Here is a 24,998-nt window from a genome sequence, read left to right on the forward strand (position 1 = left end):
GTTCCCGGGGGAGGGTGGAAAGAGATCAGCGGCTCCGAGAGGTAGCGATCCCGGGAGCTCGAACCCGCTGCACTCCCGCGAGGATCCGGGCGGATCGCTCCAGCGCCGGCTCTCCGCAGCAGGTGTCCCCGGGGCGGAGTCTCGCACGAGGGGTCCCGCGCGGCGACCGTGCACCAGGAGGGAGACCGCCGCTGCCCGGTACGTAACGAACCAGCCGCACCAATCCCCGCCTTGCTCTCTGTCCGCGCGTTCCAGAGCCTGTCACCGTCCTTTATAGGAGGGGGCGGGTCCGAGGGGGCTGCGGGGCGACGCCGGGCCAATCGGAGTTAGGCGGGGGAGGAGCTGAGGAGAGATGACGCTACCCATGAAGCCCGGGAGTGAATCCAACCCTCGAGAAGGCGGGATTATGCAAATAGGAGGAAATAGCCTCGCTCCACCCTCAACATCTTGGCTGACTGCTGAGCCTCCCGCCTGCAAGGAAAGTTCTCCGGAAGCAGAAGGGTCACAAAGTAGCAAGAGTGAAGATTCTGCAGGGCGGGGAACTTCCTTCCATCAGAGACAGGGAGTCTAAGAGGAGCAGGCGCGGGGCAACCTGAGTAACCCTCCCTGCAGCCTCACTATGAGCAGGGTCTTCCCCAGGAGGCAGAATTCCTATCGCGGGAAGAAGCGCTGCTAAGAGAGGCTCGGCTGACTCATCCTCCTTTTTCAATGACACACCCCAAGCTGCTCACTGACAGCTCACAAGTGACTTTCTCCGAACAGCTTCTGCCAGCATCGGAATCTGTTCAGTACAAGTGGTTCTGGATCTGACTGTGGTGGTGGCCTAGTTGCTTGGGAGTTGTGGGCTTCACATTAGGAACTGGTTGAATTACTCGCTTCTCGGTTCTCCGAGCTCTGGTCAAGTGTAGGTAGTCTCTTGGTCTATCCAAGGCCGTGATCAAGTGTCTTGATGTTTTTGGTCTTTTGGCCTCGAGATGAAAACCTTGTCTTTGTTTCTGGGACCTTGAAGTGAAAAAAATTCTTTAATTGCAAGTGTAGCCCCCATTTCGGTTTCAGAATGCTCTTGAACAGCTCCCGGTTCCTACTAACCTATTCGTTACTCCAGTTCACAGAATCGTTTCTCTGAGCAACTTTCAGCCCCATGGGCTGCTCGAACTATCTGCTTTAATTCTGTCTTTGACTAATGACTATCTGAGGTGTAGGATGTTTCAGTCACATGGCATTGTTTCTGCTCTCTGATTGGATAACTGCGTTTTTTGAATAGGAGAACAATGAGTAACAGGTATCAGGCATGAATTCCTGGAGAAAGCATCAGCCATGCTTAAATTAATGACATTTGCAGGATCTGTGAACATTTTCATGAACAAAATGACTCACCCAGGAAGCAGTCCTGATTTGGCCCAGTGCTGACGCCCAACACACCTCCTCCTCCAGCTAAGGGACGCACACAGCTCGTCCATTGCATCCCAGACCTATGCTATAACACTCTTGCTATTCCTGTCCTCTCAACGGTGTCCTCATTTTGAGATGGCCTAATATCCCTTAGAGATGACTGATGGCACCAAATTCACTGAAATGGCTGCCTTTGGCAGATATGAATCTAGGCCTCCAGAAGCAATTGAACTTGTGTATTTACTATAGCAACAGGAATCACATAAGCTGAAACAATATCAGACGCTACATTCCTTAGTCAAATTAGGTGGAGAGGAGGGGAGAGAAGATGAAATTACACCATGGACTTTAGGCTGCTGAGGACACTAGTCTGTTTCTGCACGTGGACTGGCAGTTTTACAGATATGGTGCTGGACTTTTTCCCCTTTGGTAAAGGTTGTATAGGTGCAATGACACAGGCTGCGGCGGGGCGGGGGGGAGGTTATTTTCTTTGGAGCACCCAGATGAGGCTGGGATCATTAGCCTTGTGCTGTTTTCTTCTTAAAAAAAAAAAACTTCTCTCCCTTTCTCCAAATTCCAGCTCAGTTTCCCCTGAGTTTCCCTTTGCAACTCTGCTAAAAGGACTTTGTCTGTTCATCTATAACGTGGCTTTATGGAAATAGCAAAACTTTGTGGGCTGCCTGAGGTTAATGCTGTAAGTCAACCTCACTCCAAATAGCATCGTGAGAGGCCCTTTAGCCTTTAGGAACCCAACATCATCTTTTTGGTAAACACTAAGGATAACACTGAGTCTGGGAGCTGGATGAAGCAGCGGCTTTATTTTTTAGGCAAAAGGGGAGCAGCGGCTTTCTGTTATTCAAGAGACTACATTACTCGGGACATACATTTAAGAATCTAATATGGAGTGTCCCTTGCTCACAACGTCCCATTAGACTTCAATTCCTCTCTCCTTGACTGAGAAGGTAATGGAATCCAGAAATCTTGAAGTAATGGACCACAGCAGTTCTCAGCATCCTCCCTCCTGGTGACTTTGCCTGTCCATTATTCCATATTTATTTGAGTCTAACATTTTAAAAGAGGACATTTGAAGGGACACAATCAACTTGAAAAATCCCATTCAGATCTGAAAATGCTGCACTTATTATTATAACTTGTAACCCCTATGATCACTGTACCCAAGAGTCAAATTAGACATCCCCCCCCCCATTATGTTTACTTTGTGCATTTGACACCAGTTGTGTGTAGTGCGGTGCACTATTCTGGTGATGGTGCATGCCCCATCCCCTCCCCCAGGCCATGTCAGAAGATGCTTACATGTACAGCAGCAGCAGAGCTAAAACTGAAAGTGAACAGGCAGCAAGTCATAGTTGAGCACCTTGGGTGGTTTTGCTTTTACTCTGAGGCCTGGCCAGAAATCCCTCTGAGCTTAAACAGGGAGGCAGAAAAACCCTTAACAGTTTTTTTTAAAGGAAATTAAAATGCAAATTAAATCTAGGTTTTTGTTTGTTCTGGGTCTCCCCCTTTCTTTTCCATCGTATGTGAACATCATCATCTGCTGAACAGAGTGAAGGACTGCCGCAACTTCAGCTGTGTGGACACAATTAAAAATGCAAGGACAGATGCTCCTGTGGAATAGATAGGAGCTTTAATTAACCCTTCCACAGTTTGTTTATACAATTATTAGTATGCTTAACAGAATCACAGCAACCCAGAGCTGATAATGTCAACTGGGAACTCCAGCAAAGTGGACTTCGTGCCCTACCACTGCTAGTTAAAATTCAAGCAGGATGAATGTCCTTTGGGAAGTGGGTCATCTTTCATATCATTTCACTATATAAGACAGGTAGGCAACTGAAGAACCAATTTAGTTCTAAGGAGAGCCCTTCATGAAGCACTGAGTAATTTGCAGAGTGGAAATAAAGGCCTTAGAAGGAGGCTTGGGAAGGACATCTGTAATTACCTCCTTTAAGGGTTATCAGCAGGGTTTAAACCTAGGATTGTCAATACTGTAGAATGGACCTCTACAGCTAGATGAGTAACTATTAACTGGCAGCAGCAGTAGGCTATCAAAGAAGAGGCCCAGCCACAAGAGGGAACATGCTTTGCAAGCATGATACACATCCTCCCCCTGAAAAGTAGTGCAAGCTGATGTATTCTTCAAGCAAAAAATGTGCTTTTCAGGAATATTTGTATAAGCCAGGAAATACAAGCCAGTGGTGGCAGGGATGGCTTTACACCGTGCAGAGAGAGGGAGATGAAAATCACCAGAGCGAAGGAAAGAAACCCACCATATCCCCTGCAATTCAGGAACGGAATGGTAAAGCAGAATGTGGCAGCTTTCTGAACCAATGTTTATTTTGCTGATTGGTGTCTTCACCTCCCTGGTCTCTTCCCAGTCAGGGTTTGTTTGTTTTTTTCTTTCCAGCAGCTGCTTATTAGGTTAAGAAAGATCAAAATTTAGGTTGCAAAAAAAAAAAAAAAAAAGCCAACCAACTCTCTCTCTCTTCTTTCTTTTTTCTTTTCTTTCTCCCCCCCCCCCCTTTTTTTTTTTTTTTTGCAAGCATCAGCCTAGCTACAGAAGCAATTCTATTGGTGGGAAGACAAAGGTATTTGGGGAATGCTAGACTCTGCACCATGAGACCAGCAGGGGGAGGAGGTTGGTTTTAATTTAACAGACCATGTTTACTCTTCCCAATTGCCTTTGGACTCTGAAATGTGCAGTGAAATCATGGGGGCTAGGCAAACGCACACTAGAGATTCCGGGGCTTGCATTGTACACCCGACTTCTCTAATGCCCAGCAAATATTGCAATGCAGATCCCACCCAGCAACGCTCGCTCTCTTCTCTAAAGATCTGAGCTGGAAATTGCTCATGCCAAGAACTAGGCGGACACATTTACTCTCCAAAATACTGAGCTTTAATTCTGTAAACTTGCAAACAACAATCCGTGAACAACAGCTGAGGCAAAGGCATCGCCCTGATAACAGAGAGAAGCTCAAGAACGTGTGCCAGGGAATGGACGTCCTGGGTGTGATCCTGCCACAGCAGAGATTCCCATGTGGAATGGTTCAGTGCAGTGTCATTCCATAACATTCATGACTTGGCAGATATACATGAACTATGTAAACAAGAAGATAGTCAACAAAAGTATTTGGGGTTTTTTCCTATCATTGCTTTCTAGGATCCTGGCTGTGATAACATGGGACGTTAGGGTGACTTTGATTTTATTGACAAAGGACTTGATCCTGTTCCCATCAAATTGAATGGGAGTTTTGACACTGATGCCAGTAGAAACAGGTCTAAAGAAAGGGTAAAATGAAGCATAAGGGCAGCAGTGTTGATTTTAAAACTTACACATAGGGCCTGCTCCTGCTCCCTTTAAACTCAGTGGCAAAACTCCCATTGATTTTGGAGGGGTCAAGATCAAGCCCACAAAATTCATAGGCAAGCACGATATAAAGTGTTTGCTGATTGAGGTGTCTGAGGCATCAGTTCTTTGCAGAGTGGGTTTAATCTAGATTTGCATTATATACATAGACCAAAAGGAAAGGCAAACAAAATTCATAGGTGGGAGTTTATAAATCTCCTGTGTTATTGCCTCTGCTCTGATTCAAAGCCTTAATCTGGACCAGGAATTAGGCCTGGTCCCCACTAAGCCCCCACTTCGGACTAAGGTACGCAAATTCAGCTACGTTAATAACGTAGCTGAATTCGAAGTACCTTAGTCCGAACTTACCGCGGGTCCAGACGCGGCAGGCAGGCTCCCCCGTCGATGCCGCGTACTCCTCTCGCCGAGCTGGAGTACCGGCGTCGACGGCGAGCACTTCCGGGATCGATCCCAGAACATCGATTGCCTGCCGCCGGACCCTCCGGTAAGTGTAGACGTACCCTTAGCCTCCCAGATACTGCACTCCCTCTTCAGACAGCTCAGCAGCATGTTCCATAGACTAACATGAGGACTTGGTGCAAGTTTAAATCCCCACATGATCCTTCCTTCTTGTGCTGAGTGCGGGGCACAGGTGCAGAGCTGAGGGTGAAATCGGTAATGCCCGTCTCTGGCAAAGCACAGGGGGAGGTAACGGACTTGCACCCTGTGAAGAAAACATTCCTGAGATTTCAAGTCAAGGGGAAACAAATAGCAGGGCCCTGTATCCCGAGAACCGCTCAGGCTAGTGTGAAGCTCTGACTGACTGGATGAGGAGAACTGTGCATAAAACGCACCAAATTCAACCACAGGAATAAAAAATACAACATGCAAGTAATGGACAAATCAGAAAGTGACACAATCATGAAAGATCTCCCCGATGCCTCTATCATGCTGTTCTACTGGCTAACTCCAGCACTGGTTTGGCAAACGACATTTGTGCTTCCTCTCTGGAGCATTTAATTATTAGTTAAAGCATTTCAGTGTTAAGTCAATCCTCCCATCCATGGGCTTATTAAGCAGCGTCAGGGCACTGCCCTAGATGATACTAATAATTACAGGGCACTGCTGTGATGAGGCGCATGCTGCTGAAATATTTATTCCTGCAAAAGTCTGTTCTCATCTGACAGAGCATAATAGCCAATGTGACCAACTAGAGCCAATTCCTGCTAGTCTCTGTCACTCCAGTGGTCCTATTGGCCTTGGTGTGAGTTAGGCCTTGTCTACACTAGGAGCGCATTACCGGTGCAGGAATACTGGTATGCTATACCAGCAAAGCGCTCCTTATGGACACAGCTCTACCAGCAAAGCTGTGCTTTGTATCAGTATAGTGAAACCACACCGCCCAAGTGAAACAAGCTACACGGGTAACAGCACAGTTTTGCTGGTATAATTGCGTCTACACTATAGACCTTGGCCAGCACAGCTATGCTGGTCAGGGATCACATCTCTTCCCAATATTTCTATGCTGGCAGAAGTCTGTAGTGTAGACATAGCTTTTGCTGTTGGGGGTCAAATAAATTGACTTTCCTTAAAAGTTCCAGTTCCTGGAGGGACAGGGCCTTTTTGGTTTTTTTAAGCATACGGACAAAAGAAATATTGGCCCAGTAACTCTAATGGGTAATTATTCCATAGCCTTATATACAACAGGCACGAGACAGATGCTGCACACACAGACAAGACCGGTACCTAGAGAGAGTAATGCACAGTCACTCTCAGGGCCCCAATTCAGCAAAGTCAACGGGACTCACGTAAAGTATGTGCTTCAGTGCCTTGCTGAAGGGGGCCACGGGAATCACCAGGGGTTTGCAACTTTCACTAGAGAAAGGAAAATGAAAACCAGACAAATGGTAAAGGTGACACACATGGGCCACAGTCAGGAAATCTAAACTCTAAAAAAGAATAGCTGTTGAAGTGCTGGCTTGGGAGCTTGGCAGACAGAGGGTCTCTAGCTACTGACAAAAGAGCTACTGTATGGGCAGTAGGGAGGAGCCTTCTCCCACTATCTCCCATCAATATGCCTGGGAGTAAAAGGGGAGCTTGCTCTCCATGCCCATTTGGAGCTTGGCCACTCTGCTGACAACTCGGTGCCAAATGCAAGGGTTATTCCTGTCCTGTGCACACCCGTCTCGTAGGAACCGGCCAGAGACTCATTTCACACAGGCCACTCCCCAGAGCCAGAAGATGGTGGTAACTATCAGCGCTGCTGACTTTGGTCTGGATCTGCCTCTCACTCAAGCCAGAGAGAATCTTTCCCTGGGCTTCAGTAAGAATTAAAATTGTAGCTGAGCTGGTGGCCTAGAGGTCAAAGGCTCTGTGCCCTGTTATCAATTCCCTGAGCACTCCTGAGGAAAACCAAACCTAAGGCAGGACCCATATCACTCATTTGCCCTGTGTTTCCCTGGTGAGCTCCAGGGCCTTCAGAATGCTGCGTAATCAAAGGCACCACATGTGCTGCAATAGCCAGGCGTACGGGGGTGCAATAGGGAGAGAGGGTCAAAGCCTCCTGTTCTGCAGTTGTGACCAATTTGTGTCACAGCTTCAAGGTTATGCCTGGAGAGAGGCAGCAGGGGGTTGCCTTTGAGAGCACGAAACACCAGGTCGTTCAGCAATTAGGGCCTGATCCAGAGCCCAGTGAAATCAATGGGGAGACTCTCAAAGGCATCAGCGGGCTTTGGATCAGGCCCTTAATTTTTAGCAGTATTATTTCAACAGCAAGAAGTGCAGCTCCTAGCGCCATCTGTAGGAGAGCGACCAGGGGAGTGCAATGGCATGAGCTCGGAGAATAAGACCTCCCCTGTCCTGGTGGCTGCCAGGGGGTGGATTCCACAGCAAGTGGCCACAGCCTTTTTCCAAACAGGCTGGCAATGCTGGCTTCATGCTCACCCCCACCTTAGCAGCGTGGGTGCCAATGCTTTAGAACAGGGGCAGGGCGGGGTCCAGAGCGCGTCCGTGGCATGCTGGACTTGGTCTCTGGTAAAGGATTAAATATAGGTTTGGCCTGAGATAAATATAAATAAGAGCAGATTTGAAACATTTCTTTTTAAAGTCAGAAAAATAGATAGTGATCTCCTTTCTCTCCACTAACGCTGCGGTCGGCAGCTTTCTTCCAACATAACAGGCACTGTAATAACACTGAGCACCCCAAGTCCTTTGCTTGGGACATGCTCAGCGGCAGGAGGAGGTGGGCACACAAGAGGGGCCTGGGGGAGGTGAGGGGAATGGGGAGGGACCAGATGTCACAGGGAAAAGGTCTCCCATTCCTCTTCCTTTAGCAAACACTCCTGCTGATTTCATTCGCTGCAGGAAAACTTCATCTGCTAATGCAAGAGAGTGAGAAATGGTTCTTCCTGCTCTGTTCGCTGCCCCGGCCCCCTCAGCCTGGTGAGACTCCAGAGCAGAGACATCCCATGGAAACTGGTCAGAAAGGTGGCGACTCTGGACTGGAAAGGTGCGGGACCCTGGCTGTGCAGCAGTGCTGACCTGGCCCAATCCAGATAGATACAGGGCCGTGGCTACGCTGCTGAGGATGACTTGGTCCCGTCCTGAAAATGGGGCACTGGATTTGCAGCCAACATTGTCTTGGCCCAGTCCAGATAGACACTGGGCTCTGGCTTGTTTGGAGGCCGAACCAGCCAAGTCCTGATCACTGGGGTCCTGGCTATGCAGGCGAGGCTGACACAAGCCACTCCCGAGAGGCAGGGCTTTGGCTGTGCTGCCAGGAGTGACTCCCCGAAGGTCAGACTCGCACATTGTAAGATTTGCTAGTCAGGCGAAACCCAGAACTGGCCTTTATTTGGCTTCTGTTGTAACTTCCCCGTAGCCGCCCACACTCGTGCACGTCCACACACACCCTGCCCCCTCTCAGGGTAGGTTTGCCTTTTTCCTGTTTGTAATTTATGGCCAGAAATATTTTTAGAGCATCTCCTGAGGACAACAGGAATCTGACCAGTTTCCTCTCCAGCCCTGCCTTGCTCTTGCATTATACCAGGCCCCTGTGCCCCGAGTCCTCCTTCCTACCCTGCCATCCTTCTCTCTCACATGAAGGAACAGCAGCTGGACTTTTTCTTCTGTGACTCTATGTAGTCCCGAATCTGGAATCTGGGCTCGTCCGGCTGCTGCACAGCTCGCTGCTTGAGTTCTCTGAAAGAAGCACAGCGGTGACACATCGCACCAGCCACCCCTCGCCCAGCAGAAGCAGCTGTGCGTCTCTGAAGAACGGTGGACGTGATGCTCTCCACCTCCTTTTCTTCCAAGGGGTGGTGATGAGAGGGTGGAACACGTGGCTCAGCTCCTGGAGCAGATCTGGGCCTGTGCTCCTTCCCCCAGCAGGAAATGGATGTGCCATGGAGGCGACAACCTCAGCCCACTCCAGCCCTCTCTGCCAGCCGATACATCTGGCCAAGTCTTAGCCAGTGTGCAGGAGGCCAAGAGCCACATGGACGGGGAGATACTGAGCTCCAGCCAGGGAAGCAGCATGAATTCAGGGGAAGGTGAAACAAAACCCTACGAAGAATTGTATCTTGGAGGGCTAGGCGCTGCGGATGGGACAGATGTGTTAGCACAGAGTTAATTCCACTTGCTGGCAATGGACCTGCACGATGTAGCACTGGGATAACATTCAAGGAGCCTTTGATCTTTTTATTTTGTGGTGGAGCTCGACTGTACCTCCGTGAATCAGTCACCAGCAGCAGCATAGCCTCCTTTCAGCCCCTTTGCCCTGGCCCCTGCTGCAGCTGGCATGTCGGCGGTGGAAAGCAGTGGGGTTTTTGAAGTGCCGCTGGGAACTGGACCCACATCCCAGGGACATTAGGTGGCAATTCACGGGCTTGTGACCTGACTGTCAAAAATTAACTCTGGGCTAGAACTTGGCTCCCCAGCCTGAGAGCAGAACAAGGTCTGGGGACAAAGGAGACAAGGGACCAGATCCTCAGCCGAAGTCAACGGAACTCTGCCCCTTTACACCAGCTGAGGCTCTGGTCCAAGAGCTCTCAGGGATTCTGATGCTCTTTTATCCCAATCTAGAGGAAAGTGTCTGAGCATTATAGACTTTGCTCATAGGAAGTGCTGGACTGGAGCAGACCAGCAGCCAATGCAGACCTGCAACCTGTCCCTGCCCTGGGCGAATGCCATCTGCTTCAAAGGAAAGCATCAGACCCCCTCATTGGACAGCCCAGGTGTGCATGCTTTACAAACATCGATGAGTTAAGCTTAATAATACTCTGAGATAGGGCAATTTTATAGCTATAGGAGGTTAAGCAGCTTGCCCACACAGTGAGTGTATAGAACCCAAGAGCCCCGGTGCCTAATCCCCTGCTCTAACCACTAGATGACACTTCCCCTTTGAAGGCAAAGATATCTCCCTCCCCTAGAGGCACATGTTCCCAACTCTGTGCGCACATGTTAAATCAATGCCCCTCGGTATGGGAAGGCAGCCCTGGCCTGGGAAGCTGCCTTTTCAGTCTCTCAGTTACTCACTTGGCAATAGCCAGAAATGCCAGCTCCACGTTCATGCCCGTCTTGGCGCTGGTCTCCATGAAAGGCACTCCGTATTCCTGCAGAGGGGGCATAGCACCATCAACCACTGCACTGCCAGTTACTACCCCTTCCTCTAGCTCCCGTCCTCATCTGAAATGCCCCCCGCCGATCTACCAGCAAAGCCAAACTCAGGGGATTAAAGCCGGTTCCTTGGGTCTGGCCCTTGGCCAGAAGAGGCCCCAGACGGAACAGCAACCTGAGGCAGAGCAATCAGGGGTGGCGCTAGGGACTTGCACAGCTGGTTACTCCGGGGCGGCCTGGTTTGAAGGAAGATCAAGGATTCCAGAAAGGAGAGAGCAGATCAGAGGCCCTCCGAGGGGGAGGGGAACAGAGGTCTCTCTGGGGATCTGGAGAGGAGGCGGCTAATGTTTTGGTGGAGCCTCATTTGACTGTATCATAGAAGAATCATAGAAGATTAGGGTTGGAAAAGACCTTAGGAGGTCATCAAGTCCAACCGCCTGCTCAAAGCAGGACCAACCCCAACTAAATCATCCCAGCCAGGGCTTTGTCAAGCCGGGCCTTAAAAACCTCTAAGGATGGAGATTCCACCACCTCCCTAGGTAACCCATTCCAGTGCTTCACCACCCGCCTAGTGAAATAGTGTTTCCTAATATCCAACCTAGACCTCCCTCACTGCAACTTGAGACCATTGCTCCTTGTTCTGTCCACCCCACTGAGCAGATGGATTAATGGTCTCTCACATACCTTGGCAGGCTGAGGGGTGCGTCCTTGTACTGCACACTGCTCCAATGCTTATCACCACTCCCACCAATGCAGCCCTCACAGGACCCTCCCTCACACTGCAGTTTAATTGCTCCCCCACATGCTATCTTCAGCCCTCAACCTCCCCCATCTCATAGCGCAAACCCTCCCTGCCCTCCCACCCCATCTAGCCTCCTCCCCTACATCTGACCTCTCTCACTTTCATCCCTTCAGTCCAGACACAGTCCCAGAGTCAGTGCTTAATTTGTAATGAAAGAGAGGCTGGGGCTCAATCAATTTTTTTACATTCATAACTGATGCAGCAAACCCAGAGGTGCCAGGGCTGTGACCGGCCAAGCCCAGACGTGCCGGGGCTCTGAACTGCCGGGCCCAGAGGTGCCGGGGCTCTGAACTGCTGGGCCCAGTCGTGCCGGGGCTCAGCCCTGGCAAGCCCTGGCACAAATTAAGCACAGCCCAGAGTACGTCTAAATCTGAAAGTGGTTTAAGAGCTGGATGAACTGAGGTGATAGATGGATGATTGGCTCAGAGAAACAGCTCTGTGATCCCAGGGAGTAGCCTAGTTAAGGTCTGTCCCGCACAGCAAAGGAGATCATAGCCTCCATGGGACTGAGGATGATGAAGGGAGGGACCAGATACCTTCAGGGATGATAGACACCCTGCAAAACCCTGGGGTGGCTCACCCGGGCTAGTGACTCTCCATCCTCCATCCTGATGACTCTCTCGCTGCTCACATCAGCCTGTCAACAAAGGGAAATTGTTACTGGAGTGGCATAGAGACTCACAGATCAGCCCTGCGCTAGCAGGCCATCACGGAGCCACCGAGCCCAAGGCTTCACTTGCTGAAGACTCAGACTTGGGCTTCCCTCTGCTGGCAGAAGTGGGCATGGACGCACCCAAGAGTCATTTTGCAGCATTTAAACCGCTCACCATGTTCTCTTAGGAAAGTTCCAAACCCAGGTAAATGTCACAGGGAGGGACATGGGCACAGCAGTGGGAGCTCAGAGCTCATGGATTCTGTTCCCAGCACTGATACAGGCTCCCTCTGGGACCTACGAGGGTAATTAAGGTTGGAAGAAGAAGAGTGGTCTATACAGGCGAAGTGTTATCACAGAACCAATTTAAGGAATTACAGAATTTTAAATGGAGCCCGCTTCTGGGTTTGGGGCAGCGAGTCACATCCACTTTAGGTCGCTGAAACAGTGGAACCCAGGATTTGGGCCCTGGTGGTGACGCTGTCTGTGGGATATCAGAGCTTCTTGAGCTTCCCTCCGTGCCTACTGGACAACTCAAGGAGTGGCTGAGTTTTCTGTCTGGTACCTTGGCAGAGAGGTACCTGGTACCTTGGTAGATAGGGTGTGAGGAAAAACAGACAAGGCCACACAGGCTGATGAAGTTGGAAAATGGAGAAGCTTGAACGCTGCCCTGCATGGTCAGAGCTGATATGGATCAGCAGTGGTTGGAGATCATGTTCTTCCAAAACGGGGCCGGCAAAGCCCCCCCATGAGATGGTGTCACTGAACGAAGAGGTGGAGCCTCAGAGCCATGTCTGTACCGATTTGGGGCATCCTCGGTCTGAGGTGGGGGGCAGACAGCACAAAACAAAGAAGGAGAGTAGCTGTACATGAGCACATCTCTCAGTCGCTTACCAAGAAGCGACACTCACCTTATTGCCTAACAGCATAATGACCACATCCTTTTGGGCATATTCGTGTATCTCTATGAGCCAGGCCTGCAAGAGAGGAAGAGGGTCACGTGGTAGATGAACAGCAGAGACAAGCAGGTTTATATGCAACTATAAGTGTGTGGGGAGAGCCAGGAAGGCCCCTGCATAACAACAGCCAGATTAAAGGGGTGGAACATGGTCTGCTATTTCCGTGTAATTTTGGAGCACTTAGTTATGCCCAACGGTCTCTGGGACACACAAATAATGGCTGGTGAAAAAATTCAAGGATTCGAAATCTGCTTTTGTTCTGATGTGGAAAGAAACTGAGACCTTTCAACATTTTTCATGGAACAAAACAGAGAAAGAAAGAGATCCCTGCTCGGCCTGATTCGGGGAGGAGACTAAAACCTGGGTCGGCCACATTCCTGGGGAGCGTCCGAATCATGGGGCTATTTGCTATTCTGGGGTGGTGCATTGTCTTTCTCTCCCTCTCCACCAGCAATTCCATCCAGGACCTGAGAAACCTTCTCAACAAAAGTGTTGTAAAACAGATCCCTCTCCATGAAAAGTTTCGGTTTTGACCAATCTCCATTTTCTGATGGAAAATACGTTTCATCAAAAAATTCCCGGCCAGCTCTCCTCTCTGGGCACCTTAGTCAATGCTTTGTCCCTGCACTTCAGTGTCCTGTAGAGTCTGCCAGCCCGCACCATCATGCGCCCAGTTCTGTGCCTCAGGATGCGGTCTGCCAAGCGGCAGGTTTCAGAGGCAGCCTCCCTTTGGGTCCCTGATTTAGTATGGTGCCAGCTACCTTCGGTACCCACTGACTGTGCATGGCTTTCAATACAGTGTAGCACCGAACAATTCTTCCAAACCCATCTGACTTAACAACTCATGTTACCACCATCCAATGCAGCTGCATCACCAATGTGATAGCTTGGAGAGGATAATAGTCTACTACAGTTGCCAGCTAACAGAGTTTCTGCTTCAGCTCAAGTAGCAGAGGCTCTGCTCTCAGTGCTGATGACCCATGATAAGAGTGCCCCACTGGTTTCAAGGAGAGCCGAGGGTGCTCAGCTCTCTGCAGTATTGGGTTCTGTATTCCAGGTTCTGGACCCAGAGTACAACTATTCCCCTCTGCCCACTGTGACTAAGGCATAGGTCGCCCATCGCATCATAACACAGAGCAAACTGAACAGGCAGAATAGTGGCCGTTCTGCATTGCTAGCTGCCAAGAATCGGGACAGGTCCTCCCATTATGTCAGTCTGCCAGAGCTTTGACAATGCTTCAGCTCTTTCTCCTGGGACTCAGGTCATCTCATCCCACAGGAAAGCCAGCTACATGGAGGGATGGGTGAAGACACAGGGACATGTGCCTATGGTGCTAGGGGTGCATGGCACTGGGGATAGAGTTGCTGCATTAGATGGCTCTGGAAGGAGAGTCCCATGCTTGCGAGCTGAGGTGTAACGTGTTGAAAGCCAAACACAGCCTCCTGCACTGGGTCTAGGAGGCTCTCTCTCAAGCACTGAGAAAGCTGTCTGGGTGTGCAGAGAGTCCAGCCGTTGAGGAATAACGGGCTGAGGAGATTGCTGCCCTTCTCTGCTGGTTTAGGAGTTAACGATTGTGTCAGTGAGGTCCAAGGGGATAGATACTGACCCGAATATTGTCAAAGGACATTTTGCTGGTGATGTCATAAAAGAGGAGCAAAGCTGGAAGAAAAGAAGAGAGACAAAGTGGGGGTTTAATGAGGATTCCGTTCCTGGGTATTAGTGGCAAGAGCAGCTCCACTAGGTCTGCGGATTCCGGTTCTCATCTGACCCCGAATCGGGCAAACCACAAACCCGCCTGAGAACCTACCCTGGGCATCTCTGTAGTAGGCGTGGGTCACGCTACGAAATCGCTCCTGCCCCGCTGTGTCCCAGATCTGCAAAGAAACAGCCCCGATCAAAACCAAGGGAGAAACCCCACTGCCACTCATCTCATTCACAGCTCTCCAATCCCAGGGGAGCGTTGGCATCTGGGCGTAACAAAAGGTAATGAACCAAAACCCCAGAGTCAGTCCCAGGGTTGGAAGCACTCAGGGACCCACTGCTTGTCTATGCTGCTCCTTGTGTAGGAGGGGATTTCCAGGTTATAAAAACAAGTCTGAAAGAGATTCGGAGCTCTGGATTGAAATGATATAGGAGGTCCCAAGCCAGACTTCAGGCTGCGAGTTGCCAAAGTTATATGGGGCAAATGCATGAAAGGTCGGTAAAAACCAAGCCTTTGTCCCTGATCTTTATGAAGAGGTGGTTTTACAGGTGTTGTATATTGTGCACATATAGCATATCACATACCACATCGCACCTAGAACAGTCTTTGCCCCCAAGGGCTCACCTCTCCCTGAGAAATGTCCATATTAATAGCTATCAAACGCTGGCTGGCTGTGCACTGTCACTGTAAGAGATAAGCTGGGAGATAAGAGATTGGCTTCCCTTCCCCTCCGCCCAAACCTTATTAAGGAGTGTGTACACATGGCAAAGAATAGATAAAAGCCACCGCCTATTTGTACAGACACCCTCAGACAAAGTATTAACGGCACATGCTACATCAGGATCAATTACCGGACTCACCTGCAATTTTACTTTCACACCGTCCACTGCCACGACTTTATTCTGTAAGAGAAAACAAAACCCACACTGGTTTAATATGGTGGGAACGCCGGGTGTGGTCTTTTGTGGGCTGCACCTTCCCCATACTGCATTCCACGGTACCACAGGCATCTTGACCCCTATGGCAGGGTTCAGTATAGACCAGTTCCATTGATGCAGGAGCATGCAATGCTGGATTCAGAGCCTGGAGACAAAAAGAGAAGGAGGTAACAGGTAACTCTCTTCTAGGTCTGTCTCCTTTCTCTGCAGCAGCTTCTCCTGTCAGCTAAATAGCAAGGCAGGATATTAAGAAAGATAGATGTTAATCGACTCAATGGCTCATACGCATGGTGTGAGCCCACTGAAAACATTCAAACTTTCAGCTGTGGAGAAAGCTTCCAGCTTGGGCATCCCTCAAGGATGCATTTTCCTATAATTTAAACGTCCATCTGGAGAGATTGGGAGCTGGTGAACATAAGAACGGCTATACTGGGTCAGACCAAAGCTCCATCTAGCCCAGTATCCTGTCTTCCGACAGTGGCCAGTGCCAGGTGCCCCAGAGGGAATGAACAGAACAGGTAATCATCGAGTGATCCATCCCCCGTCACTCATTCCCAGTTTCTGGCAAACAGAGGCTAGGGACACCATTCCTGCTCACACATCATGGTCATGGGCACCCTAGAAATATCATAGCTTAGACAGATTGCATTAGAAGCAGAAAAACAGAGACATCCAGAAATAATAATGTATGGAAGGAAGGCATCTAACAGAACATCTCTCCTGAACCCCCCCTTCAGAGCTTGGACCAAGAAACCAACAGGAGGTGTTTGTTACCAGCCTGCCCTGCAGGGCACTTTACACCAACCTGCAACATTCTCTCTCCTCCCCGGATCTGAAACTCAGCTTGTCACAGAATTTGAAACACCCAGTGCCACAATCTGGCTGGTTTGCTTTTATCTGGGCCTGTTTGGCAGCCAGAGGTGCTAACAGATGGGCTGCAACCTGCGAGGTGCTGACTGCCCGCAGTTCCTGCTGACATCCGTGGGAGCTGAAGAAGGCGCTTTGCACTTTGCAGGATTGGGCCTAACAGTCACGTGAGTGACACAGCTGTGGTCTGGGTTATTTCCGGGATTGCCCCAGATTAACAGACAAAGGCAGTCACTTGAGAAACACAAGCAGAGACCAATGGGAAAATTCAGTGCAGCCTCAGCCTGGGCGAGAATTTACATGGCCCTGTCCAGCTAAGGGGTTCATTTGGTGGGAATAAAGGAGAGGAGTAAAAATCCTGTAAACCTCAACCGGCTACATATTAGAGAAGCAGCAAGTGCCATTAAATCCAGACCCATGCTCCACCTGCTCAGGCTCCTTCCTGTGTGTGCAAACAGGCTTGCTGGGGGTGTTTTCATACTGCGGATAGTTGGAGGCTCTGGGCCCTTGATACTCACCTTGTTTGGATTGGCTGGGTGGGTGTTTCTTAGCAATGGATACTCTTTTTACTCGGGTTGTTATGATTGGCAGGGTGGGTGTCACTTGCCAGTGCATTCGCTGATTGGCTGGCTGCCTTCCTAATGAATGCCCTGGATACTCTGGTTGCTTTGACTGGGCACCTCTTGACAGTGGATATTGACATGGTGGTGCCAGACCCCGAATGGGTAAGGAGAGGTTGAGCCAACGTGGGATGCTGCTGCCAAACCCTCAGCAGGCTGCAGATGAAAAATCTGGCGGAACTCAGTAGTGGGGGCATTAAAAAGGCATCCGATGAGCAGGTTAAATGCAGAAGGTCATCTGTAATTAATACGCGCACACTAGCCTTGAACACCTGTCACCAGAGTAATGACACGATGCAAAACAGAGAGGCCCAGGTAGAGCTCTCCATTCAGTTGCAGGGAGCTTGCATCTGGCTGATGCCTCAGGGCAGTGCATGGAGCGCTACCACAACAGTGCAAGAATACACAACACTGCATGCATGCTCTTGCCCAGCCCAGCCACGCCTAGAGACAGGAACAGGGTCTCCTCCTCTTGTTCTTGTCTTAACGTTGTTTTTAGCTTTGGAGCAGAGACTGTGCTGCATGCCCAGGAGAAGCACCGCAGAAAGCAACGGTTCGGCTGTTGGTGTGCAGAGACCACTGCCCACCATGCTAACCAATCTAGAGTTTCATGGTTCACTTGTACAGTCCCAGCTGTCTGTAGCCATCGGTTGTCTCCTGTCTTACACTTAGATTGGACACTCCTTGGGGCAGGGATTGTCTTTTTGTTCTGTGTTTGTACAGCACCTAGCACCATGGGGTCCTGGGCCATGTGGAGCTCCTAGATATGACGGTAATACAAATGATAAATAATAATAATAAAATAAGGCCCAATCCACAGGAATGGAGTAAAAGGCAGCTTCAGTTTCTGGGCTGCTCTGGGGGTCAGAACAAAGCAGCACATAGGGGCTGACGCAGGAGACAGAATCTGCCTCTCCATCTTTGTATGTGTAGTAAAGCACCATGTATCCCTATGGTGCTGTATCAACAATTCAGCACAGAGCTACCACGGGCAATATAGAAAGCCCTGAGGTTAAAATGTCAAGTCACGGACATCAAGAACGTACCTTCATTCCACACACACCTGCACTCTCCCCGACACAAGCCACCCTCTGCAGCATCACAAGGTCACCTGTCTGCATCCCAGGACACACAGATCCCAGCGCCCACAGACCCACAATGTCGCGGGCACAACCCTGCATTAATAATCAGTTGCACACACCTGCATTACAGACAGGGCTTGGTGAACTAGTCTGGGTAAAACAAGAACCAGAGGGAACCTTTCATCACACCGAAGCTGGAGATCATTTGAGGGCTGGAAGTGTAAAGGTAACGCTCTGAAACCCTAGCTTCAGTTTTGCGCACCTCTGCCTTGCACAGCCGCAGCAAGAGACGCTGGTTCCAGCAGAACAGATGGTTTCTGGCCCAGTTGCCAACGAGGATGATCAGTAAGCATCCTGGGGCACGGACCATCTTTTTGTTCCGTGTTCGTACACTGCCTAGCACAATGGGGTGCTGGGCCAGGCCCGGGCCTCAGAGGCGCTGTGGTCATACAAATCAATAATGGTAATCCTCCTCCTCCTTCCCAGGAAGCCGCTCATTGCTAGAGTCCAGCTCAGTTGTGCAGGCTTCAAATGTTCACAGAACGGTGGAATAAGAGCCCAGACGTTTGGGCGTTTATCTGGCTCAAACCTCTGAGGTTCACCCTTCACTACTGATAAACCTCCGGCATCCATGCAGGCACACTGCACACCCATCCACACCGACATCATATACAATACATCCTTTGGGAGAACATATCCTCCATTCAAAGAGCCAGACTCCGATCTCTGTGGAACACGGCTTAGTTCAGGGGACTAACTCCCAATTCGCCCCAGTGTAAGTGAGAGCAGAATCAGGCCCTAAGTGTAAACGGAAGGCTGGAAATATAAGACAATGAGAAAAAAGCCCATGTCAGGACAGCAAAACCTGGCTCTGAAACTTCCTCTTCCTTGATTCTAATGTACTTTCAGGGCCTACACACTACAGGGATTGGTGCCCTCTGAATACACTAGACTGTACACTAGAGATACTCTCCATAGCTACAGCAGCACTACTGGCTCCAGCCCCACTTGCATGTGGATCACATCAGCCATTCACATAATACTCTCTGCGCTCACCCCTTTTCTTCAGGCAATAGCTCCTGCAATCGAAGACACAAGGGCAGTTTAATTGAACCCTCTTCCATTCAATGATTATCTGAATGGGGGCAGAGGGGCTGTTTCACACTCATCCCCTGAGCTGTAACAAGAGGCTCTCCCTAGCGCAGAAAGCTGCAGCGTCTCACCCGGAAGTCTATGCCGACAGTGGCTATGAAGTTCCCAGAGAGGAAGGCCCCGTCTTTGAACTGGAGCAGGAAGCAGGTTTTCCCCACGCCCGAATCGCCGAGCAGCATCACCTACAACATGGGTGCAAAAACTCATTAATAGTGCAGTGGGAGAGTGCCATTTGGGGTGAGGGCAGAACCGGGGTGAGGGTGGCGTAGCCCTGTTGAGGAGGAGCACTGATTGGGGCGGTGGGTGACACAGTCATGGGCAGCCAGGGGGGGTTCTTTTTGTTCCCAGAGCTTGTCAGAGCCATCAGCTTCCTTTCCTCTCCCAGCTCCCTTCCTCTTTCAAACACAGATTTGAACCCCACGCAAAGCGACATTGCCCTACAGTGTATGTCTCAGATACAGCTTCCCTTAAAGCAGGGTCTCCCCAGCTGGTGGCAATGTTTCCCCGCAGTGTCGGCTGCTCCCTAGACTGGGAAATGCTCCTGTAGCTGCAAGTGAGTCCTAGAAATTTAACTTCCTTCCCTCCCTGTTCCTCTGGTGGCCTCTAATACAGCCAGAGCCAGGAACAGCTCATATGTTCAGAGCCGAGGTATGGGCAGCATCTCACTGGCTCAGGGTTTCCTTCTCTTCTCTTTGCTCCCACAGCACTCAGCCATGAGACCACATGTGACCTGACTCCATGGAGCTTCCAATGGGCAAAATATAAGAAAGAAAGAAAGAAAGAAAGAAAGAAAGAAAGAAAGAAAGAAAGAAAGAAAGAAAGAAAGAAAGAAAGAAAGAAAGAAAGAAAGAAAGAAAGAAAGAAAGAAAGAAAGAAAGAAAGAAAGAACTAGTAGCAGTGGACGTCATTGCAGGAAGGATGTCACTGCTAGAGAGTCTGACCATGACCCCACTATCTAGCAGGGAATGGCTAAATGAGTTTCCCCTCTAAATGAACATATAATTTAATTGCTGCTTCTACCAATGCTTCGCAATGGCGTTAGGCCGGGACACTGTGCTGCTGGCACTCTTTGTAACTAGACACGTTCCATCTACCAATACCCCATCGATCTCTTCCTGGAGAATGGGACACACCATGGCGCTATCCCCCTCCAGTCAGTTCTCCAGATACCAGCGCCAGGCTTCTCCCTGCGATCACAGGTAGATGGACGAAGATCTCACGCCTATCTCAAGAAACGGCTCATCCTTTCTGTCTCATTGTCCAGGCCCTAGGAGAAAGTCCAGGATATACACCTTAACACACTCAATCCGCCTTCACCAAACACGGACACTGCACCACAGAAGTAGATCACATCATGGAAAGGGCCACCCAAATACCCTGAAAGAACCTGCTTCAATACAGAAATAAAACCCACTCCAACCACACACCCCTAGTTGTCACCACACCTACCATCTCACACCGGAACTCATACAGGATAACATCAAACAACTACAACCCATACTTGATGGGGACTCCATCCTGAAATAAATCTTTCCTGAACCCCCACTTCTGGCCTACAAACAACTCCCCAACCTCTCCAAGCTCATCATCAGAAGCAAGCTCCCCATAGACTAGGACCCACCAACTCAAAGTGGTGCCAGACCCTGCCAGAATAACAGATGCAAAACCTGCAGCCATATCTCCACTTCTCCAGTGATCAACACCTCTCACAACTCACTGTTCAAAATCCATGGATCCTACACCCGCATATCACAACATGTGGTGTACCTCATCCAGTTCAATAAATGCACAGTAACTACTATGTGGGTGAAACCAGACAATCACTACGCTCTCGAATGAACTCACACAGGAAAATGATACAAGACAAACACCCTGTCACCTGTGGGTGAACCCTTTTCACAAAGCAATCACTCTGTATCTGACCTCTCAGTCCTCATCCTTGAAGGAAACCTACACAACACTTTCAAAAGACAAGCCTGGGAGCTTAAATTCATAACTTTGTAAGGCACTAAGACTCATGGACTGACCAGAGACACTGGATTTATGGCTTACTACAACAATCCATAACCCACTAACAACCCCCTCCCCAGCTGCCTTCTCCCCACTTCCTTCACCCCCCATGACTGGAGGGGTGTTAACGGGCCACTTCCCTTTGAATGGTCCTTTGAAATATGTGTTAACTACTTACACTGAACAATCTGTTCCACCTTGTATGTAGCTGTGACGCTCCGAGTACCTTTCCCAGAGCTCTGGGTAAACTCGAAATTGCCTCTCTCACCAACGGAAGCTGGTTCAATAAAAGATCTTACCACGCCAGCTTTGTTTCCTTGAACAAACTCTGCCAGCCCCAGGACTCCCCGCCTTGCTCCAACCACCTCGCCCACACCAGATACCAAAACAAACACACAGCTCAGCATCCACTCCTCCTAGGCAAACAGCACTCAGCTTGGATTCCCCAGCTTCATTGGCACCTCCACATCCATTTTTACACCAGGGAGGGCGAGGCAGCACCCTCGCCAGGAGAAACACTGTGCATTATTAACGAGTACTCAGCTACCCAGAAAGTGTGATTCCCTCCTGCCTGCTTTGCGATGACAGCAATTTCCTGGCCGTCACTGGGTGATAATTCATCAGGCACATGGGCAGCCCCCATTCCCTGTTAAAAACAGAACACGAAGCAGGGACGACAGCAAGTGACCTAGTCTACGGTCCTGCCTGCCAGCGGAGATGAGTTCCCGCACCCTCTGCGGAAGTCAATGGGAGCTGCAGGTGGTCTGCGCTTCTGAAAGTCAGGCCCTGTCATTCTGTCCAGACATGCAAACAAGGTGTCTGTCCTGGAGGAAAGATGGGGAATGGGATCATTCTTGTTGGGCCAGCAAATAAGCTGTACCGCAAAAGATCCTGAGCCCCCAAAATGACCCTTCTGCAGGCGAATTCACCTTGACTGATGTCACCAAATCCTTTGCTGCAGACACACCTGAACAGCGGCAAGCTTTGGGAACAGCACTCTATTCTGGCTCTAGCTTGCTCCAGGTAAAGTTCCCAGGTTGCTTTCGGGAAAAAACTCTCCCCCCCCCATAAGCCCACCAAAAGAATCAGAGAGAAAGGAGCAGGAGGAAGGTGCGAGCATTAAAAAAGAAAAGAAAAGAAAGAAATGGCCAAGAAAAAAAATGGACCCTAATGCAATTTTTCGGAATAACCAAAGCAAAGCAGAACGAACCCTCCCAGCAATCGCAGGCAGGGGCAAAAGAAGCTGCTTGGCAGAGTGGAAGAATGGTCAGGGTGCTAGCTGGGACTCAGAAGTGTTCCTGCCCCTCCCCCGATTCAATTCCCTGCTCTGGCACAGACTTCCTGTGTGACCTTGGTCAATTCACTTTGCCTCTCTTCCCCCAGCCATACAATGGGGGTGTAACAACCCTGCCTCCTGGGGGTGTTGTGAGGCTAAATATCTCAAAGATTGGGGGTAACTCTGGGAGCGGGAGCTATATAATACAGGTATGGCAGCTGGGAGCGAGCAAAACAAGCCTCATGAGGAGATGTTTCTCCCTGTGTTCACAGCTCCGGGTGCAAATGCAGAGCTCTGTGAGCATAGCGAGACCCAGAAAGGGAAGGGAAGGGCCACACACATCTCACAGTACTAAGATTTATAAGCATCCTTCTCAGATGCAGGCTGCAGTCTCCAAGGAACACAGGGAGCATCTACTCTGCTGGTCCTAGGCTGGGTCTGGATCAAGTCCTGGCCTCTCCTCTGTGCAGGGGTGCAGTGACCATTTTAGAGGTGGCTGCACTATCATCAGAACTCCCTACCGATGATCACATCCAATTTTGGGGGGAGCACTTTTATGGCTGGTAGCAGATACCTCTGCTGGGAACCACTGCCATGGGGCTGACTTGGTCCAGTGCCCATCAAGTGAAGGCGCCTGATGGCAACTGGCAGCTGACTGGGGACAAAGAGAATGAGGAAGCTGGTAAAGGGAAAGGATTGACAGCTGCCAACCGCCTCTGCACTCTTGGGTGCCCGCCCTCCATGGCAGCCCTGCTCCCGCTGCCATGTGAAGTCACATGGGCCCCTGCCCTTGTCAGACATGAAGCCAAGACCCTCGGGGTTGGTTCCCAGCCTCCTCAGACTGTGGTGCCAGGTCACAAGAACGGCTCTTTCTGTGACCCGGCCAACAGGTGCTCTGGATCCCGCCCCATGGCCATAGGAACATACTAGCCTCTATCGCGTGCAGGGACACCGCAGCTGCACTGCTGGGAACCGCTGGACCCAGCCCCCGAGCTAGGCCAGCCCCAGACTGGAAGGGCGGGGGGCAGGGCACCGTCCCCTTGTTCTCTGCACACGCAGCCCCCCCAGCTTCAGAGCGGATCCAGGGCGCGTCTGACAGGCACGGGGGGGGGGGCGTGAACCTGGACCCGACCCTTCTCTCCCCCGCCCTGCCCCACTGGCCCCTTCGCTAACTGTCCCCGCTGCAGAGATGCTGTCAACACGCTGCCCGCAAACCGCTCACTTCCTCCCGAGCTAGTGTCTTGTGAGCGGCACCGGGGCTGCTGGGGGAGCCGCGTGCACCAGCGAGCGCGGCAGAAGGGGGCGAAAACCGGCCCCACACGAGCGTGGCCATTGGGAAGAGGCTCCCCCGCCAATGCAGGCTCCGGGGCAGCTGGGAGCGGGTCGGTGGGGCCGGCCAGCCCCCGCCAGCACTGGGACCAGTGGACCCCGGGTGAGCAACCAGCCCCGCTGCCAAGCTGCGCTGCCCGGCGGCTCCGACCCCTCCCGGCCCCCGGGGCGCAGGCAGCGCTGGGCGGCTCTCAGCTCCCATCTCCCCCCCGCGAGCTGCGCCCACCCGCTGCCCCCTCCGCCCCGCGCACGGGCTCCCCACCCCCCGCCGGGGCGGCTCCCACCTTGCAGGCGAGATCGTAGCTCTCCCTGAGCGTCGGGGACCGCGACGGGGACAGCTCCTGGGCCGCCGCGGGGCCCCCGTTCTGGGCAGGAGCCGCGGACCCTGCCCGGCCACTCATGGTCCCAGGAGCCCAGTGCCCGGGCAGCGAGCAGGAACTAGGAGAGGCTGGGCAGCGCCCGCCCCGCTGCTCCTCCTCCTCGCGGCCCGCCCCCTTCCCGGCCCCGCTGCTCTCCATGCCGGGGACCGGACCGAACCAGCGGCCTCCCCGCCGCCAGCAACGGCCGGGCCGGGCTGCGCAGAACCGAACCTCGCTGCGCGTTCCAAGGGCCGAACCGAACCCCAGCGCCCCCTTCCCCAGAGCGAGCCGCTTCCCTCTCCCAGCCCGGGCACGGACCGGACCCGGCCGTGCCACCCCGTCCCCTGCCCGGACCGGACCCGGCGCTGCCACTCCAGCCAGGACAGAATCCAGTCCCCTGCCACCGCTGCTCCCAAGCCCCCGCAAGTCCAGCGGAACCCAGCCCTCCCTTCCTCTGGGCTCAATGAACTTACTGAATCTCCCCTTGGCCCTGGGACCGGACCCAACCGAGCCCCTGTCCGGCCGGTGCAGTTCGGTCCCCTTCACTCCCCCATTCAGGTGCCCCATCCCTTTTCTCCTCCAGCTCAGCCCCTTGCCCGCATTCCATCTCCCCCAGCCTCTCTGGAGCCAGGTGAAGGGGGGTTGGTTTGACTCCCATGGGAGATTTAGCAGAGCTAGGTGAGGAGGGCTTTACAGCTAAGCACAGTGGACCCAGCTGGATCAACTCATAGCCTGCATCCAGCCAGCCAGAGCCCAAGGCCACAGTTGGTTGTAGGCTGCTGCCCAGGGAGGTGTGGGCCTGTCCCATGGAGAGGGCCCTAGGCACTGGGAGGTGGGTGGCCTCAGACAGTGACAGTCATTGTGTGAGTGGTTG

At 51.4% G+C, this 24,998-nt stretch overlaps 1 protein-coding gene across 1 annotated transcript; it reads right to left on the reverse strand.

Moving 5' to 3' along the window:
• Positions 1-2,893: 2,893 nt before the first annotated feature.
• Positions 2,894-24,153, reverse strand: RAB37 (RAB37, member RAS oncogene family). The gene is made up of 10 exons (XM_065415751.1): positions 24,050-24,153; positions 19,222-19,332; positions 15,352-15,393; positions 14,597-14,663; positions 14,396-14,448; positions 12,741-12,806; positions 11,758-11,814; positions 10,295-10,371; positions 8,837-8,959; positions 2,894-3,017 (listed from the first exon to the last, which is right to left on the reverse strand). Exons 2-9 carry the CDS (start codon positions 19,327-19,329, stop codon positions 8,854-8,856), a joined length of 576 nt encoding a protein of 191 aa, XP_065271823.1. The 5' UTR covers positions 19,330-19,332; positions 24,050-24,153; the 3' UTR covers positions 2,894-3,017; positions 8,837-8,853.
• Between the last annotated feature and the right edge of the window lie 845 nt (positions 24,154-24,998).

Source organism: Emys orbicularis, chromosome 13 (genome assembly GCF_028017835.1).
Source record: "Emys orbicularis isolate rEmyOrb1 chromosome 13, rEmyOrb1.hap1, whole genome shotgun sequence".
Taxonomy (NCBI): domain Eukaryota; kingdom Metazoa; phylum Chordata; order Testudines; family Emydidae; genus Emys; species Emys orbicularis.

Excerpts from the sequence above, each read along its gene's own strand:
- RAB37 (XM_065415751.1), bottom strand. The coding sequence starts at position 19,329 with ATGCTGCTCGGCGATTCGGGCGTGGGGAAAACCTGCTTCCTGCTCCAG. Across the intron at positions 15,394-19,221 it reads CTGTCGGCATAGACTTCCGG|AATAAAGTCGTGGCAGTGGA; the intron begins GTGAGACGCTGC and ends TTTCTCTTACAG. Across the intron at positions 11,815-12,740 it reads TTATGCTGTTAGGCAATAAG|GCTGATGTGAGCAGCGAGAG; the intron begins GTGAGTGTCGCT and ends CTTTGTTGACAG.